The sequence below is a fragment of the Charadrius vociferus genome, unplaced genomic scaffold (genome assembly GCF_000708025.1).
Source record: "Charadrius vociferus isolate BGI_N301 unplaced genomic scaffold, ASM70802v2 scaffold304, whole genome shotgun sequence".
NCBI classification, from domain to species: domain Eukaryota; kingdom Metazoa; phylum Chordata; class Aves; order Charadriiformes; family Charadriidae; genus Charadrius; species Charadrius vociferus.
Window position 1 is genome coordinate 904043 of NW_009648042.1, and position 13049 is coordinate 917091.

The 13049-nt window shown below is 41.5% G+C and overlaps 1 protein-coding gene across 1 annotated transcript in view; it reads left to right on the top strand.

Moving 5' to 3' along the window:
* The window catches only part of LOC104285217 (IQ motif and SEC7 domain-containing protein 3-like), a 68133-nt gene that overhangs the window by 1301 nt on the left and 53783 nt on the right, over positions 1-13049 (top strand). Inside the window, exon 2 of the mRNA XM_009883642.1 lies at positions 30-142. Coding sequence (XP_009881944.1) covers positions 30-142 — 113 coding nt within the window. The remainder of the gene's footprint in view (positions 1-29; positions 143-13049) is intronic.

Sequence of the window (13049 nt, forward strand, 5' to 3'; positions counted from 1 at the left end):
CTGCCGGCCACCAGCACCCCCCTCTCCAGCCCCACCAGCACCCCGCGGAGACGGACGGCAGGGAGAAGGGCTGTTGCACCGCACTGCTCCAGCACAAAACCCCCCAGGCCATCGGCAAAGGCGTCCTGAGCCGGAGACCGGAGTAAGTGAGGGCGGCGGGGGAGGGGGGGGGGAACAGAAGCGTAACGGGCTCTTCCCGGGCCCAGATCCAGGAGGGAACTGGGTTATACCCCCTGCAGCCTCGCACAGAGAGAGGCAGCGTGTGGGTGGGTGGGGAATCCCTCCCTCGATGCGTTCGCAGGGAGAGCAGGCAGAGTGCGCGGAGGAGCCCTGGACGCTGCTTCCAAGAGGCGTCTGCCTGCCAGTTCACCGCTTTTATCTTTCCGTGCAAGTGTCCATGGCCCGTTTGAACCCGCTCGGGCTGCTCACCCGCCGTGCTCACACACGCACAGCAGCGTGCCCTCATTGCCTGTCATAAATAAATAAGTCTTTGATCAAAGATGAGTGCGGTTTAGCCCAGGCAGGGAGAAGATTTGCAAAGGACAGCAGCATTGTGGCAGCTTCTGTTTGCCTGAAGTCGCTGGTATCTGTCAAAAAAACCCCATCATCCCTCGAATGAACGGGGATTTTCCTGCCCCCACTGATGTAAGGGGTCTAGGGTATGCTGCATTATATTGCACATGATGTATATGTGTTCCCAGAGATACAGATGCTGTACATATGTTTGACATTTAGGATGCTTATTGCACTTGTGTGTGGGTTGTCTTGTTGTCTTTTTTTTTTTTTTTTTTTTTTTAGGGGGGGGGCCCTGACACTGATCCAGCTCTTCAAAAGGACAAAGTATTTTTTTTGCTGGTCTTTCCTCTTCAGTGAAGAAAGCATGACTACTAGTACTGAATACTGATAATGGTCTATGTGCATGCATGTATAGTAAACAAGGATGAGCATTCCAGCACTATAGGTGGTGGAAGAGGCTACTATTGGAGAGTCACATTTTCTTGGATTACATATCCAGTATACGCCATCAGTTCACCAGCTGGTAATTACAACTGCTCTCAGTATTGTAATTTCCTTTGTTTAGGCACTTTGAAAGCAGGGGAATGTTTTCTGGTTGAAAGACGAAGTTAGTGAAGTTAGGAAGAGAAGGAGCATAGTTTCTGATGTTGCTTCTTTTATGGAAAAAAAGAAGCTAATATAAGTAGTAAAACTAGATTGGAATTTCTTTCCTAGAATTAACTCTATTGGTTTGGTTATAGTAATGTCAAAACGAATGAAGTACACAGCACACTGTATATTTGACACTTCAAATAAAAGGGACCCCTCTCCGTCATGCTTGTTTTGAATACACAAGCATAGCTGCAACATGGAGCTGGATTTTCAGCTGGTGTAAGTAGAGTTACATTCATAACAGCTAAGCATCTATCACGTGATTCTATGAAAATCAGTGGAGAAATTACTATTAAAAGAAATACTATTAAAGGAATATGTACAGTCAAGGCACGTTTGAATCCCAAAAGGCAGATCCATACTTCTAAAATACTGCACTGTAAGACTCAATTTTGCAATCACAACTTAAAGGAAGTGAGTGGGCTACTCAGAGTATTAATATAGCTAGCAAGCATTTGCAGGATCTGGCCCTTATTCATCATGCAATAGATGGAGTTTTAAAAAGACGTAGTGCTACAGCCTGAACTCATGCTGTTTGGTGTAAATTCAGAATAGCATAGTCTAAGTCACTGGAGTCAAAACAGTAAGAAACCCGTATAAAAATGCATAATCAGCCTCATTGTCTTTTCAATAGTGAATCCCTGCAGTGAAGACTCTGTTAGAAACATCATATCGGCAAGGGCTTTCCTTTCTTATGAACAGTTTCTAACATACGTCATTACACAGATTGAAGAATCAGTTTCTATGCATAAGTCCAAATACCTCCTTCTTATCTGAGCTTTTTTGGCAGTGGGGTTTGGGGGAAGAATTGTAGATTTTTTTCTTCATACCAAAATGCACAAAGAGAAGTGCATTAAGAACACAGCTGATCACTGGTCTATCATATAATAATATTTATATTTCAGATAGAAATATAGATAGATGGATAGATGGATGGATGGATGGATGGATGTAGCCTTTTTATGGAAAGTCAGGGCTGCTGCTGGGGATAACAGAGCAATCCCTGCAGCGCTCTTCACTCAGGAAGATTAAAATAGACTGCTTCTGTTTCCTTCTATAGCTTAGGCAAACCAAAATCTTTGTATAGAACAGGAAATATGAGAGATGCAAAACAGTCCACATTTCTCACTCCTGCAGGTTCTTTTCTTCCCCCCATTGATTGTATATACTGTGTTTCATCCTCTCTCATCTCCAACTGTTAGAAGGAAATCAAAGAGACTACAAAACCTAACTTAAAGACAACTTGGATGGAGCCGGTGGGGGGTGGGAGGATCTTTCACCACCTATTGACAGTATGCCCAATATCCCTTGTGATCCAGCTGGCCAACCTAAGAGTTGTGTTTCTGCTTTTGTGTGACAGCAGGGGACATAGACTTTAATACCTACACAGACTAGGTATCTGCACTCTCTTCCTTCCTTCCCACATCTGAACATACTTTTCCCTATATAATAAACCCTGAAATTCAATGTTATCTAATTTTTTTTTCTCTTAGCCGAGAGCATAGGAACTGACTGTTCATTACAGAAAATGGCCACTCTAAACAGAACTGAAATGATATTTTAGCGTGTCACGGTGCAGTGGCTGAAAGGAAGGGTTAACGCAGCACCCGGGCAGTGCCTGGCTGTTACTGCCCAGTAATGGGATTTCCTCTGCCTCTCACAAGACAGGAGGTTCTTGCAGCATGTTTAAGTGTACTTCTGCTGGCCCTTCTTACCTCAGGCACAGCCCAGGGATTTTGCTCATTTTGAGTCAGGACTGAGGTTTGAGTTTTTTTGCAGCCCAGCTCACATCAAGCCCTAGATAGAAGTGAAGACCTGAGCTTTTGTACACATGTGACAGTTCGTGTCAACTGGAGCAGGCTTCTGCAAGGTACTCGGAAGGAAAAAACCAACTGAAGCATCCCTATGATTTTAAAGAAAAGTTCAGTCCTATTTTCGTTGTTTGCTTTTATCAGAAAACTGATGTTTTCTTTTTTTTAAAACCCTTTTTTTTTTTTTAAAAAAAAACCACAACATTTTAAAAGAGAACAAAACCTAAGCCCATCTCTGGAAAGGGAAGAATTCCTGAGTTATGCAGAGGCCCACTAATTGCTGCTGCATGTTGTTGTGTGAGAAAGGTAGCACTGAGCTTACCTATGAAAGGAGAGGCAAGGAGAAAGATTTTTGCAGAGATTCTCAGCAAGAATTAGGCTGATTATTATTCTGCGGCATCTGTCTCTTTCTACCTTAGGAGTCTATTGCATAAGCGCCTCATAGCTTTAAAAACAAAAAAATAAGGTCATTCATCATGGAATGTTTTGCTTCAAAAATACAGGTTACCAAATTAGCATAGCTTAGATCACCCTTACAAGGCAGCCTCTTGTCTTAAGGGACCATCCCAAAGTATTGTCAAATCCTGTGCGTATAAATTTTCCTTCCCTTCTTTATCAGAAATACTACCTTTGCCAATCCCCAGTACCCTTCATCGAGTGTCAGGGAAATGCCACAGGGTTGAATTTAGCAGATTAAGTCTAAATGGCCCAAATCCTGCTGGTTTTTATTAGTGAAACTCTCAGTAGAAGCTCTGCCTATGGAAGGGCTTCAGATTTTGAGCCCATGCATTAGCTGGAAAACTCACTTTGAGAATTACAATTAGAATAACAGCTAATAATCCATGTTAGTTCCTTCCATCAAAAGACATAGGCGCAATTTACAAACATTCTGCATTAAAGTGGCATTAAAGTCTTTCTTTAACCATGTCACCAACAGTGAAAACAAGGCATAGAAACAGTACTTGTCTAGCATGACATAAAGAATCTAAGCACCGCCTTTAAATTACTGGCCCGTGTTTTCTCTACAAGATATCTGCTGCAAAACAAACTCTTAAAACTCTTGGAAGAGATTTTCTAAAAATTACATTTGCCTGGAGGTCTTAAAGCTCATTTGGATTTGCATTGGGCTGAGAACTATTTTATTTTATTTTGTATTGGTTTAGGATGGTATTTTTTATTTTAGTAAAGAGGCAAGTTTTAAAAGACAATGTTAGAGTCACTTAGTTGCTGTTGCGGTCTGAGGCTGTTTGCTATATTTTTGTTTAATTTCAAAAGCTCAATTATGTAACTTTAAAATGAAGATATTGCATATGCAGAGGTGCTGTTTTCCATAATTTTTCTTTTTAACTATGCATTAATGTTCTATTCTATGGATTATCTCCAGGGTAAAGGCATTAGACAAAATCCCACTGATTTCAATGGATACTAACAATAACTGTAAATATTATGGCTTACTATTAACATATTTTGCTATATTTGCGCATTGCACCAGCACAAAACAAAACCAAACAAAAAGAGAAGACCAGAACAACTCTGAGTGGCTTGTGTGTACCCCAGATACCCATTCCTTTCACTTGGTGTACACAAGGAATGCTACATTTGCCCTCTGCTTTCATTCTTTCAGATTTCCCCCAGCCTGCTTCAGGGTTTAACTCCCTTGAGCTTTCACACACCAGAAATAGTTGCATTGGTGCTGCCCTGGGTTCTGCAAATCCCTGCTAGCAATGTACTGTTTCAGCATTAAAAGTTATTTGGAGTGGAGTGCTGTAAGCTGGTTTCAAATGACAGAGGTCTGCATTGGCATAGCTACACACGTGCTAAAGCCCTGCGTAGATGATTTTGAAATAGAGAGTATAATGAGAGGAAAAAGAGAAAGTAGACTTTCTGTGACGGTGTCCCATTTAAAGATATATCCATACTGGTTCCATTCACATTGTAATGTAAGACATACTTTATGACATGAACACACCTGTGTCGTATCTATATCAGGGCTTGTAAAATCCCAGGCAGGGCAATATGGAATTAATGATTCACAACAATATTTAAGAAATAAAAGATAAATGAGAGAAAGAAAAGGTCTCAGCTTAGGAAGGGTTCAGGATGAAGTTCTAGGTATAATATTGCTGAGTAAAGGTGGCATGAGAAATTCCTCCCACAGGCACAGCACCTTAATATGATGCTGTATAAGGTCCCAGCCAGAGCAGCAGTGTCAAGGCTGAAAATACTATTGTGGGAAATCTCACTGGTGGGATGGAAGCCTCAGGAAGTAATAACAAGGAAGGAATCTGTGTGAAATACTGCCTAGTGGTGCTTTGGACAGATACTACCTCTGTATCTGTGTCCTGAGCCCAGTTAGAGCAGTACCTAAAGTAACAAAGACTCATCCTAACCTCTTAACAGGAGATGCCAGGGGCTGAAAGCAACAGCAAAAAAGGTTAATTTCAAAATGCTTGAATAAGGAGGGATGCAAATGCATTATTTTGTTTTCCTGATAAGATGGTGATACTTTTATGTCACTCAGCTATATGTTTTGTTGCAGCCAGGCTGCTCTTCTCTGGTGGCAAGGGTACCTTTCTTCCATGCACTTAGTGTTGACCCATTCGGTGTCACTTCCCAGGCAGATCCAAGGTAAGGCTCTATGAGAGGACTTAAAGAGCAATAGACTCACATGGGAACACTGTTAGCATTCAAAAGACTTCACGCATGGCTGTTTGGAAGAGGTATAAATGGAAAAATGTCCCAAATGAAAAGGTATTAACGATGCCCTTGAGAATTCCTGCCAGGGACTCAGTGCCAGGTGACTCTTGGGCTGGCTGTCCCGTTGTTTGCAGCACGTACAGTGTGGAAGGACACCCATTGTTCTGAGATTGCAACAAGCGACTGATACTTCCATGTCCTTTGTAAAATGATGTGCACAAAGGAATATACAATTTAGGCATGGTTCATACAGTTTATGCACGCAGCAAGTGGCTACTTATATGAGGTGTATGTATGTGTACACGTTCACACCTACACCATACTTGAAATTATTTGCACTTTTAGTCAGAGTAAGCCAGAGAAATCTAGCCTTGGGATGTTCTTCTAGTCTTTAGCTGGTGCCAGACCAGAGCCTGTCAGCTAGAAGTCTGGTCTTGTATTAATTATGGCTTCTACCTGCTTGTTCAAAAAAAGAGTTCACATGATAAAATGAAGTACACTTCTGCAAGCAAAAATACCTCTAGACAAACAGATTTATTAGATTGTAGAAATTTCTTAGTTTTTTTTTTTTTTTCCTTCTGCCTTGGAATCCAAGTTGAAACCGTAAAAAAGAGCTACTGTCTCTCTCCCTTAATCTTTCTGTATGTAGGGTTTACTCATCTTCTGCTTTCCTGTTGTTTTCCCTATAAATGCCTTGTTAGGTTGCTTGTTTTCTCCTTTCTTTCCTAGTTCAGCAGTGGTTTATTTCTCTTCTTCCATTCTCTATTATGCAGTCTTTTGTTGTTTCTCCTTTAGGAAAACATTATAGAAAAACAGGAATATTCTTCTGTTTAACAGATGGAAAATATTTCATTTATTATAAAATTACCTGTAGCCTGTGAACGTTACTTGGTCCACATTCCATGGAACCATATAAGAGCAAATACGGAAAAAAGAAGAGAGTCATTTATGAAGACAGAGCCTGAAAAGTGACCACTTTCCCTTTCTTTTGCATACTTTTTTCTTTAAAAATTATATATACATTTTTTTCCCTCAAAGAGGTGTATCTTGGAACAAACTAGTAATATTCTTGTATTCATCCATTCGTGAGTCTGTAATTTCATTTAGCTAAGCCTTAGGTGAGAAAATGAGAGTCTTGACTATTGGATTTGTTCTGCCCAATGGCTCTGTTTAAGATCTCTTAGTTAAAACATTGGACTACCAGTCTTAAGATCGAAGTTTAATTCCTCCTAAATGCATTTTTAACAGACTTGTGATGCTGGACAGTCCCTTTCATCTCTGTATATTTTAAGATCTGTAGCAAAGCAGTTGGAGATCTATTGTTGCAGGTAAGAGTGGGCAGATAGATCAGGAATGATCCTTTTTATAAATTTCAGCATAGGAAGCAGCATAAAGCTCCTGTCATTACTAGCAATGTGTACTGCAAGGCAATATCTATATTTGGACGTAGAAGAGAGAATGTATTTGCACGAGCATTTGTCTACAGTAGGTGTGTAAGAGCGAAGTTGAAACAGTACCTAATTTCTGTGCTTTTTACATACAGAAAAGCAAATCGTCTGCTGGAGGAAATCAGTGTATCTTTACTGACGTCAATACAGCCATGACAATTTACATCACCTGAGGATCTGTACCAGATTTTGTGTACCTGCTCTCACACACAAATACACATACATCCTCTAGTGTAAATGAGTGTTGACAATAGCAATGGGTAGCAACTCATCACAGAAATAACAGTGAAGAATGAGAAAACCATTAAGCAGCATTCTGATTCTTCGTATAACATGTTTGTAATGTTTTCTTATGTTATTTTAATATAAGGTGATAGGAGTTCTGTTGCTGCAGGGATATAAAGATATAAATGGTCTGTTTGATAATGTTTTTTCTTTTCTCTACCCTATGCATGCACCCTCAGTCTGATTCTCACACAGGTATTATTTTTATTGCTTTTGCTAAGATTATGCTCATTGATCACTGTTATTTTCATGTGCTCTGAAGTCGCACTTTCTGAGAGGGATAGAAGGTGATCAATATTTTCCATGATTAGTCACATCTAAGAGGGGACATTTTGGTGAAATTGAAGTGATTTTGAATAAGAAATTAAAAACAGCAAACCTTATCCTTCCTGCCCTCTCCTAGCTGCAAGCAAGGGGGTCTGTGAGCTGCAGAGCTAATGAAGCTTGGCTTCCAGAAGATTTGTGTCACAGTTACATTTTCTGATGCCTAGCAAGGTGTGAGTTCTGATCTAAGCTTCTCCTGGTGTTGAGGCTTTTATAACATCTATCTCCAACATGGAGACTTCTGTGTGGAGTAATGGCTTCAGTTCACTCAGCAGCCTTTCCCTCAGTGGAGAACCTACAGCATTTACAAAGTGGGAACCAACACAGACACACACATACAGAGCAAAGGAGACACACATGTATAGAAGGAAAAAGGAAAAGATTATATGGTCACAGAAAATATATTTTGCTTAGGAACCCAGGCAATAAAGACCAAGTCCTAGATATTTTTTGATTTAGCTCACCAGTACATCAAAATGGCTGAACAGTGCACTGTAAATCTGTGACCCTTTTTTGGAGCTGGTGTTCTGTGAGTAATAGCCTCTTAAAAGTCATGGAATATTAAAGTTATAAAGAATTGGGAAATTACTGTAGGAATTCAGGGGGTGCCTAGGTGGAGGTTTACCATTGGCGAATGGCATCTGTTGCTCCTCCTGGCTTTGCATCTGAAGTTGGTGGATCATCTTAATCCACCTGCCAACATTTGTGTGGGCACAGGCTGCTGCTGAGACAGTTACTACTAGAGAGGTTAGTTTTTATTTGCCGAAACACACTAAAGCATCTACGTCATTCTCAAGATTAGTAGAAAATTGACACTGAAATTCATTTAGATCTTAAGCAGGCTTGGGATTTTCTTCAGGTTTTGCTGTACTTGTTTGTTAAAATTCTGACCTTTTTATTAAAATTCAGGACCTTGCTGTCAATCTGTTTGTCTCTGTGATGTAGATTTCCAGGCAGTCCTCCAAAGAGTGGTTCACACTATCCTGCTCCAGTGGGAGAGTTGCTCTGACAGCACCTCCTTCAGCCTCAGCGTCCAGCATCTTGGTGTTGCTGTGCCTGGGTGGGCACTGCCTCCATGGAACATCCTTGGATCTGCCTCCCAGAGCAGTGTGGTTTTGGTCCTGAGATTCTTAATGGACTTTATACATCATAGCATTTTCCAAAAGAGAGGGTACCTCTCCAGATTTATAGAGATAATTACCTTTCTACTTCAGTTATGGAACCAAGCTCAGACTTGTCTTTCCTTGATTTTGACCCTTTGTGTGGAATACTCTTTCTGCCTCTGTTGGGTCGTTCCAGGAAAAGTTTCAGCTCTGCAGTCAGTTCAGAATTCTCACAAATGCCCTTGTCTTTCATTTGCTGGTTTTTAATTTGCAAATCCATTCCCAGTAGGACACCAGTAAATTGCCTGTGTCTGCCTAGGTACTCAACACGGCCCCCTTCACCATAGTAACTGAGTATCTGGATTTGTCCTAAGGGCCCATGCTGATATACATGCACACTGGACCACTAACCTTCGTCTGAACTAGCAAACAATCTGAGGAATCTCCTCGTGTTTCTCTGAGCATTCCCTGGTTCTCGTGTCAAAGACCTCTCTTCAAGCAGTTTTCTTCTACCGTGTTTTGTGCCGATAAATCTATATCCAGTCAAACTCCTGATGAAGATAGACTGCATGGCTCTGATCAGTAATTTGCAGTATTTTACAATCTAGGTAAGTCTAAGAGCCAGATTCTGTTACCACTTAACTGTAAATCTGAGTGGTTGAAGTCACTTAACTAAGTGGCTTCAAATTTGAAGAGACATGAGATAACACTCATATATAACATCTGATATTATGGATCTTCTTGGACTGACTTCTGTCCCACCACTGGAGCTAGTTGGTTTGAGTTAGCTCTTAGCCTATTAGGTTCTGTGCATACTTGCCATGGCAATCATTTGGGATGGCACAGCCAACTGCTGTAATGTTTCCTCCAAGAATTCTTTATTAGTCATTTGGGAAAATACTGATCTCCATGTTAGCTGCAGCAACATCCACTGCTTTTCCTTGTTTCTGCCAAGAAAGGCATAAGTTTCTCATCTTTGTTAAGCTGAATACATAAATATTGACTTCACTATACATGCTCTGACTGAACTATTACACCACCTTTATCACCTCATTTGCTGTGGCTCTTACACAGCCAAGCAGATAGGGAATACCAGATTGTATCTTTGATGGATGAAAAGCATTGGCAAAGAGTTTCAATCTCAGACATTTAAAGGTATTTAGCCTCCCAAAGGTGGAAGAAGGAATCTGCTCGTTTTTAAGGGAGGGATCAGACTTCTGCCAAATTCCATTTGCTTTCAGAAAGTTATTTTACAGGTAGGCAGAAAAAAGGAAATAGTGGTGACAGGGGAAGAGGGGAAAAGAGGTTGAGAGGCATCTACAGTGTGTCTCTCCTCTCTGCTAAGGGCAACCTTCAGGCTGGTTTTAAGCTTATGTTAACCTACTCTTGAAATCCCAAGCCTGCAAGCATGGCTGGAGTGTTGCCTCAGGACTACGTCCCAGCGCTGTACACATATGCGTGGTTTCTAAAGCCTCTGCAGCAGTCATAAGATAGGGTATACCATACTTCTGGGTTCTGCAGAGGTTGTCTGTGCAGGAAGATACAAGCTGGTGGAAGAGTGGACAACAACGGAGAGGAGTTACAAGGGGAAGGGGAAAGGCCCTAGTGGAAACTATAGAATGCACAAGAGCCAGGAGCCCCATAACCTTATCCTGCAGAGGCTGTGAAGTCTTTGAATGCCTGGTTCATTCACATGCACGACTGTGATGATACTTCAGTGTAACTGGAGGGAGGGAAGGAATGACAGGGGTTTATGTTCTATTTTTGTGAAGCTTCTTTCTCAGGAGAAATTAATAATAAACAGCTCACACTGAACATTATCCTTAACGGATACTGACTGGTTGAAGCCATCTCCCCAGTAGGCAACTCCTGGGCTTAAGGAAGGAGGCCACTGTTGTATGCCTAGAGTGTATGTGAGTCGTTCTCGTCACTGTAGGATGGGAGATTTATCAGATCTCATAAAGCAATGCAGTTTAACCTGACCAGGCAGTGTCTGTGAGATATCCAAGAAATACCCAGTGGTAAGGAGAGGACAGTAGAGTGTGTCTGCAGATAGCATCCTTTTCAGGATGTTTCTGCCTGGCATTAGCACCTCTTTTTTCAGATTAGATGTTGGGGACCTTGACCACCTGTGTTCCTTCACAGGATTTACACACACAGAGAGCAAAGGTGTTATCCCTGTTCACATGCTGGTGTAAATTTGTCATCACGTTTCTGTCACTGTTTTGCTTAATTGACAACAGGCCCCATTCTTCCTTGTCTTCCTTCTTGTGAATTTGTTTTCTTTTAGGTGACTTAGGTTTGAGATGCTAGCAAATCATCTCTGAGCAATTTACATCCCACTACCTCAAGCACAAACGATAATATGACTTATAAAGCATAGGGAATCAGGGCCATTCCTCTGCTGCAGTTTTTTTACAAGGCTTCGTTGCAGGCTGCTATGGCCAGCTCTCATATCTAACAGAAACAGCTGCATTTCAGAGACGAGCACATATACACAGTAATGTTCTGTTTTCTAAAGTGCTTTGGGAAATAATGCACTTAATCATGGGTGTAATATTGTTAGTGTATGTCCCTACCAGTATCTAAAAGTGCAGCAAGAAGCAAGTGTGTAAGCTTTTCCTCTAGTACACCTCTAACCATGGCAGGATCTTGCTACGGGGTGAATGATAGAAATACCATGCAAAAATAGATGGTAATAATAATAATAATGATGATGATGATGATGTCTTTTCTGCATTACTCTTTATCTGTAGACCCTTCAGTGCTTACGAAGGTAGTCCTCATTTTACAAAAGAGGATGAAGACATGGAAAATGTTTTGCTTGGGTTCACCCAGCTAGTCAAAGCGGAGAGTAAAACCTGTGTCCCAGGGCTCTGATCTGTCAAGTAGACTACAATGCCTTGAAAGGAGACAAATGGGACAAGAAGTGTTAAATGTTACGAGGTCACTTCTGTGGCATAAATAACATTGCTTTAAATCCTGAAATATGATTCACTCCCTGGACAGCTTGATATCAGGAAGAGTTTTGGCCAATTAAAGATCTATAACTTGACCAAAAATCCTTAACAGCCATTCATGATTGGTGTCAGTTATGTACACTAGAAAGAAAGAACAATGGAGGCTGGAGGTAAAATTGAATATTGAATTTGAGGAGGAATTGAGACACATGGTTTCAGGTTGGCAGGGCTGTGAATGTGTATTGGATGCAAGTCCAGCACAGTTTACAAACGCAGCTAGTCCAGCAAGAAAAAGTGTTGGAGTAACAAAGTGGTGTACATGTGTCAGAGGAAAAAAGTGCGAGAAACCACACACACACGCTGGACTGTGTTTTGTTTCTTGCAGCAATGAACAAGTTATGAGTTGCACAGAATGACGAAGGGAGGGGGGCAGTGAGAGAAGGTAGGTTAAGAGTCTGTAGTCTCTGTTGTTTCAGTCTGGTTTGATGGGAGAAAGCTCAGCAAGCACATGGAAGACACCAAAAATACTCCTTTTGTGGGAGCCGGAGGAAAAGCCTCCCACAGAGATAGGCACTGCATGTGAGCTAGGGAAGAGGAAAGTAATTATCACATCTGTGCATGTGAATAAGTTGACAGAGCACCTTCTCCAAAAACCTCTGCCTAGCAAGATGCAGTTTCTTCTTCCCACAGCTATATTTTCCCTCCCCCTGTTCTCCTGTTAAATACAGAGCCATACAGGGGTCTACTGCCTCCATCCCCTCCTCCCCCAACAAAATCACAGCAGTACATGCAATCACCAAGTCACGCAGACAGTCTCGAAGTCTCCCTCTGTCAGATTTTTCCTGCCTCACCCAAGGAGAACTCTTGCATGACTGATATGTGTGGCTCAATGGATTCTGGGCTGAGGTTTTCATTTCCAGTAACAAGAAAGAGCATTTGTGTTCCCCTATCCCTCTTGTTTGTGGTACAGGGCTTGATGGTAACAACATTTCATTAGCTCAGTCTGATTAGCTGTTACATGGGGACATCACTTTGATAGGGATCCTCTATCCTGCCTGGTTCTTCATTCAGTGTTGGGCCAGGCCCCAATCTTTTACAAACCCGAAGGGTGCTCTTCGGCACACTGTTGTGCATATATGAGAGGGGGGCACGCTCTGGGAATTCTTATACAACTTGAATGTATTTCCCACAGTCAAGGGTTGTATTCAGGATAGACCTAGGCTGCATTTAGTAATGACAGAGATGGCAATGGAG